Source organism: Solanum pennellii, chromosome 12 (assembly GCF_001406875.1).
Source record: "Solanum pennellii chromosome 12, SPENNV200".
In the NCBI taxonomy this organism is placed as follows: domain Eukaryota; kingdom Viridiplantae; phylum Streptophyta; class Magnoliopsida; order Solanales; family Solanaceae; genus Solanum; species Solanum pennellii.
Window position 1 is genome coordinate 29,303,660 of NC_028648.1, and position 5,694 is coordinate 29,309,353.

General features: G+C 36.4%; 1 protein-coding gene across 3 annotated transcripts in view; it reads right to left on the minus strand.

The window, feature by feature from the left end:
* LOC107007111 (ATP-dependent RNA helicase-like protein DB10) overlaps positions 1–5,351 on the minus strand; it is a 7,141-nt gene extending 1,790 nt beyond the window's left edge. Inside the window, exons 1-7 of one of the 3 annotated variants that reach the window (XM_015205587.2) lie at positions 5,237–5,351; positions 4,136–4,474; positions 3,542–3,646; positions 2,144–2,212; positions 1,357–1,626; positions 419–769; positions 1–254 (exon numbers count right to left, since the gene is read on the minus strand). The exon at positions 1–254 is cut by the window's left edge and continues 24 nt beyond it. In XM_015205587.2, coding sequence (XP_015061073.1) covers positions 1–254; positions 419–769; positions 1,357–1,626; positions 2,144–2,212; positions 3,542–3,646; positions 4,136–4,441 — 1,355 coding nt within the window. In that variant the 5' untranslated portion in view covers positions 4,442–4,474; positions 5,237–5,351. Of the gene's footprint in view, positions 255–418; positions 770–1,356; positions 1,627–2,143; positions 2,213–3,541; positions 3,647–4,135; positions 4,475–5,177 lie in introns of all 3 variants that reach the window. The other 2 variants (XM_015205586.2, XM_015205585.1) reach the window with 2 other exon arrangements.
* Positions 5,352–5,694: the final 343 nt, after the last annotated feature.

Sequence of the window (5,694 nt, forward strand, 5' to 3'; positions counted from 1 at the left end):
CGCGCAGCAACATCAGTAGCCACAAGCACGGGAGACCTGCCAGTGCGGAACTGACTTAATACATAATCCCTCTCACCCTGAGATTTATCCCCATGAATTGCAGCTGCTCCAAAGTTGCGAGTAAGATTGCGAGATAGTTGGTCACACATTTTCTTTGTTGAACAGAAGATAATGATCTTTGACCCTGGTTCATTGGATCTCAAAATTTGTTCTAGTCGCCGTTGTTTCTCCATCGAAGACAAGACTTCAATGTGCTGCAAGTGAAAAGTACTTGAATTAATTGCAACCTTCTCTTCCCTCTGTGCGTTGGACATGTATTATATATAATATAGAGATACCGCTATGATAACAGTCAACTTCCCCAACAGAGAGAGGTGAAGAACTAAAATATAAACAAAAACTGATAAAAAAAACACACCTGTGTTATAGACTTGTTTGCAGCAAGCTCGTCAACATTACCAATATTAACCTGAACTGAATTAACCAATAGATCAGCTGCAATCTTACGAACCCCCTTTGGCCATGTAGCTGTATACATCAATGTCTGCCTCTGCTTAGGCACCTCTTTCACAATCTTTCTTATCTGAGGTTCAAATCCCATGTCCAGCATACGATCTGCTTCATCTAACACCAGGTAAGAAACTTGACCAAGACTAAGCCTTCTCATTTCCAATATGTCGTTCAAACGACCAGGAGTGGCGACAACAATATCTACACCCCTACTCAACTCTCGAAGTTGAGGACCTTTTGGAGCACCTCCATACAAGCACTAACCATAAAAACATAAATCATAATCACTTTCTCAAGAAAAATTTAAGCTCCTGATTCAAGTTTAATCAACAACCGTAATCAACATTAGAATCCCAATGTTCAATAGCAACTATTGAACTTTTCTACGTGCAGGTGAATATGCAGCTGGAATAATCTTAGCATTAGAATTTAGCAAACGGGTGATTCACAGCTCAAAACAAGCAATGCAATATATACCTCTGAGTTTTAGATGTGTAGCAACACAGCAATTCTATAGCATGGATATTCCAGAATCACATTCTTCTAAAGAAGCATTGCATTTGAACAATTGCAAAAAAAGGGCCAAATAGGAAATGCTCTAATTATGAAATTGATGCATAAGCATCAGTACTTTAAAACGGAAGTAAAATATGCAGTGATGGGACCAAAACTGACATTCATAAATCACAAGCATCAAAATAGATAACTAAGATTCTACCATCAAATAACAAAGATAAAGAGCCGAATTTAAGAAGCAAGAGAACCAGCAAAAGTCAAGTAGAAAGACATTTGGATCAGATATAGAAAAAAAAGGAAAAATATATGCCCTGTTCAATCAAAACATACCGTGCAAGATATCCTAGAGGATTTCCCAAACTTCACAGCTTCAGCTTGTATCTGTGTGGCTAACTCTCTTGTTGGTGAGAGAACCAAAATAGTTGGGCCTAATTGAGGATTACTGCGGCGATTTTTTAGATGAATAAAGCCTGGAATTAAGTAACCCAAAGTTTTCCCAGACCCAGTCTTGGCAATAGCTACTATGTCACGGCCCTGAAGGGCAACAGGCCACGATTGTGCCTGAATTGGAGTAGGAGCTGAAAACCCAGCTTGACGCATCTGTAAACGTTGGCAATATCATTCAGCACATATACAAATTTGGAACTTCCTCATAGATCACTTATTTGACTAATTGGAATGGCCAACACAAGAAGAAGCATCATCCCCCTTAAGTAGGCGGCCAATACTTGCTAATGCAAAGAAGAGCAGGGGACGCCTCTTCTTCGGATTGGACCATGTGGCAGTCTGAATCATCACCGACAGCAGCCCCAGCCACGAACATGGATGATTCGGAAAGCCTTCATAAAATTTGGTCCACCAAGTAAGGGTGCTCCACATATATGGAAGCCCCCAAAGGATGGTTGAACAGCGTACGACATTTAGCTCCTCCTTGGAGCAAATATCGCACCTGCGTGAAAGTACAGATGTGGGAAAAGGATGAGTACTGAAGCTCAACAGTGGACCTCCAGCAATCATTCAAAGTTAGAAAGAACACACTTGATTCTACATTAAATTATTTGGTTACATTTTTCCTGAAGAGCATTTAAAATACAAACTAAAATGGGTTTATCCATACCTCCCTCACAATCTCTGAAGGAAACCCAGTCGCTTCAAATGATGTCAAAGGTGCAGGAACATCACCTCCCTGTCAAATGGAACAAAAATCGTGTAAACATGGGTATTGACTAACAACCATTTGTTCGAGGTTGGGGGATGGAGAGAGTATTACACTAACAAAACAATAAACAAGAAAGAGGAAGATGAAACTCTTTTAAAAAGAATGACTAATGAAAGAGGAAGATGAAACTCTTTTAAAAAGCATGACTAATATGAAGCTATAGACAATAGAACTAAGGGGTCGTTTGGTAGAATATATTATCAAAAATAATGCATGCATTAATGATGGGTATTGGTAATACCTTATTTGGTATATGTTTGCATGCTATGTATAGCATTAATTATACATTATATTGTGTATTAAGGTGTATATTACTAACACCATGGATTTCTAGGTATTAGTCATGCAATGCAAGGGGTTATAATGCATGCATTAAAATGACTAAAGACCCCATTGCCCCTCAAAATCCTTTGTACGTCTTTTTCCACCCTAATTGTGAAGGATATCTTTGTAAATAATTATTTTTATGCACTATATCCTATTTTTATTACATCAAACCAAACAATACGTAATAAGTAATCTATGTATAATTAATGCAAACACTATTAATACGAGCATTATTAATGCAAAGGATAACTGATACACTATTTAGTATTGTTCTTATATACTCTACCAAACGACACCTTAGCGCACAAACTACTACAGCAGGTCGAACAAACAGAGAATCGGAAAATCAAAAGACAGAAATTTGACTTGAAATAAATTATCGTCGTCAAATAAAAAAAAAGACCAAAATAGTTCATCTTCAAGATGATGATCCAAGAACAAAAAGGTAGTATGAGTTGCATTTTTGGTGATTTTCCAGTGCTCTGAGACTTGGTAAGGTAACTAAAACCTCATAATTAAAGATGGAAGTAGTTCAGACCACGCATTTTCTGAATAGGTTAAGTAAATAAACGAGATAATTCAGAGACTTGGTGCAACTGTAGCCAAGTGAAGACAATATAAAGAAACAAGTCATACAAACCCTACAACACCGTATATTATAAAAAAAGATAATTGCCAGCTAGATAAGATAACCTTTCACTTTGTCCAAACCCATACAACTCTCACCAAAAGATAGAGGAGGTAGTTCATAGAGAATTGCCAACTAGAATGAGGTAAGACAAACCTATTTTAGAAAAGATGAGACAACCTTTGTCGTCCAAACCCATATAAATAAGAAGACCTTTCAAAAACTATAATTTTATTGGGATGTCGAACTGAACATGGTACAAGGTGCAAGCATAAAATGTAAGGTATGGTATATGTCAGTGGGAAGTTTCTTCACATCAATCAAGAAAATAAGTTTCTTACCATAACAGAGATCTCATTGTGGCGGCAATAGGATTCCTGAGATATGTCAGTTCCTACACCTAGAGAATCATAGCCTTCGTGATGATCAGAACTGCTTCTCGCATTCTATTCACAAATTAAAAAATAGGAAAAAGAAACTTGCATTAGCGCACACAGATAGATACAAAGAAATAAGTCTAGATGGCAACATAAAATCTGATACTAAACTCAAACATTAGACTAATAAAGTTTCAAGTGTCTACAGCAGTCTATCTAGTGTTACCATACCGACATATAACTACTTGAGGGAACAGATCCTTATTAAAAAAATAAAATAAATCATTGATCCCCCTGAAGTCTCTAGAGCCATTTGGAGTCACCATGACCCATTCGAGTACTACAGGGAACAGATCTTTCTTTTTAATGATCTTTAAGAACAGGTATTTAGCTAATGTCAATAATGTCAAATGGTTTTAAGAACAACAGAATATGAAAATGCAATACAAAAAGTTATCATATACCCTTTGTTGCATACTGTATACAGTCAATTTCATATTTTCTAAGGAAATGGAAGAGAGGTGAATGAACTTATACAGATACATTGTAAAAAGATACCTGATCTCCCTTCAGGGATGTAACCTTGTTGTTGCTACCTCTGCTATGCCTACCATCTGGATCATAATGTTGACCTTGAGAGGGTTTTTGGACAGATGAACTAACAAATACAGCTGACTTTTGTGCTAGAGCAGACACTCCATTGGATGAGTGAACAGGCCTCTCATATTGGGTATCATTGGTCTCTGGATTCCAGAAGTAGATATATCCTGTTGTACCATCAACTAGGCCTTTCCAAGGTTTGGGGAGAGTGGGGTCTTCTGGTGCATAGCTTGGACCAGATGATGCAGTTAAAATAGCGGCCATCTCAAACTTCAGTCTCCAATAACCTCACTGGAACTACATAATATCAAAATGCAAAGAGTGTGAAAATGAATTGGAGTGAAATGATCGTCCATAACTTACAAAAAGGTATTACTAGTAATCAAGGAAAGCTAAGTCAAAGCAAGCATGCTACAGCCAAGCAAATGTCAATTAACAAGCTACCTAACCTAATCACTTTAACAGTTTGTATACAGATATAACAGCTGCACTTTGGTACAACTTAGAACAACTCTTGGACGTCTACAGACATACATAACAAAAAAATCAACTAAAACACCAAAATAGTCTCTAGATGTCCTTTGAAGGTTTCTATTACTTCTCGTTATCTCTTTTTTTCCTTGTCCTCTTATTGTTGTGGAAACACTAGCTCAACTAACCCCCTAAACTATCTATCAATAACTATATCTCAATCTAAAATCAGTTGCAGTACTAAAAGTCCAGGCTATAATTTCCCAGAAAATTAAAGGAAAAAACATATACACAAGCATGAAAGCTAATTCAAAGGATCTACAACAGCTTTGTCAAATCCGAGAATAACAACATGCTAAAATTGACAAATATGGTGCCAAAAATCAATCGACGAAAGAATAACTCATCTGCAACCCTAGATCAATCTCGTGACTAGATAAAACACAAGCAATTAAATTAAATGAAAAAGGCATGAAGTAAATCCAGATCTGAACAATAAGCAAATCAAAAACTTGAAAGATGATCACACCTGACGATGTGATGTATGAGAAAAATTGAAGACCTTAAATATAAATAGTGGCCGCCCACCTCCAAAGATATCTCCCTTTTCTTCTGTTGTTAGGGTTTACAAGACCCAAAGAGAGAGAAACAATAAAAAAGCGTGAGGTGATAAAAGGAAGGTCGAAAATACACAGAGATAGGATATTTATAGAGAACCAGGTTCGGTGAGACCTCATGTCAAACCAAAAATATAAACGCGTCTACCTCAGTGCTGGGGTCCACCAATTTCGTTTCACCAGCGCTCGGTTCTTTGATTTTTGATTTTAAAAAAGTATGCATCTTATATTAAATTAAATTAGTTCGATTTGGTTTGATTATATTTATTTTGATTTGATTTAATAAAATATTTTTGAATCGATTTTTTATTGTGAATAAACAATAAATAAGAATATAAAGTATAAGATACTTAAAAATTTAAAACTATGATAAGGAATATTGTGTCTCACCGTTGAACACTTGTTGTGCTAACTAAAACACTATATTTG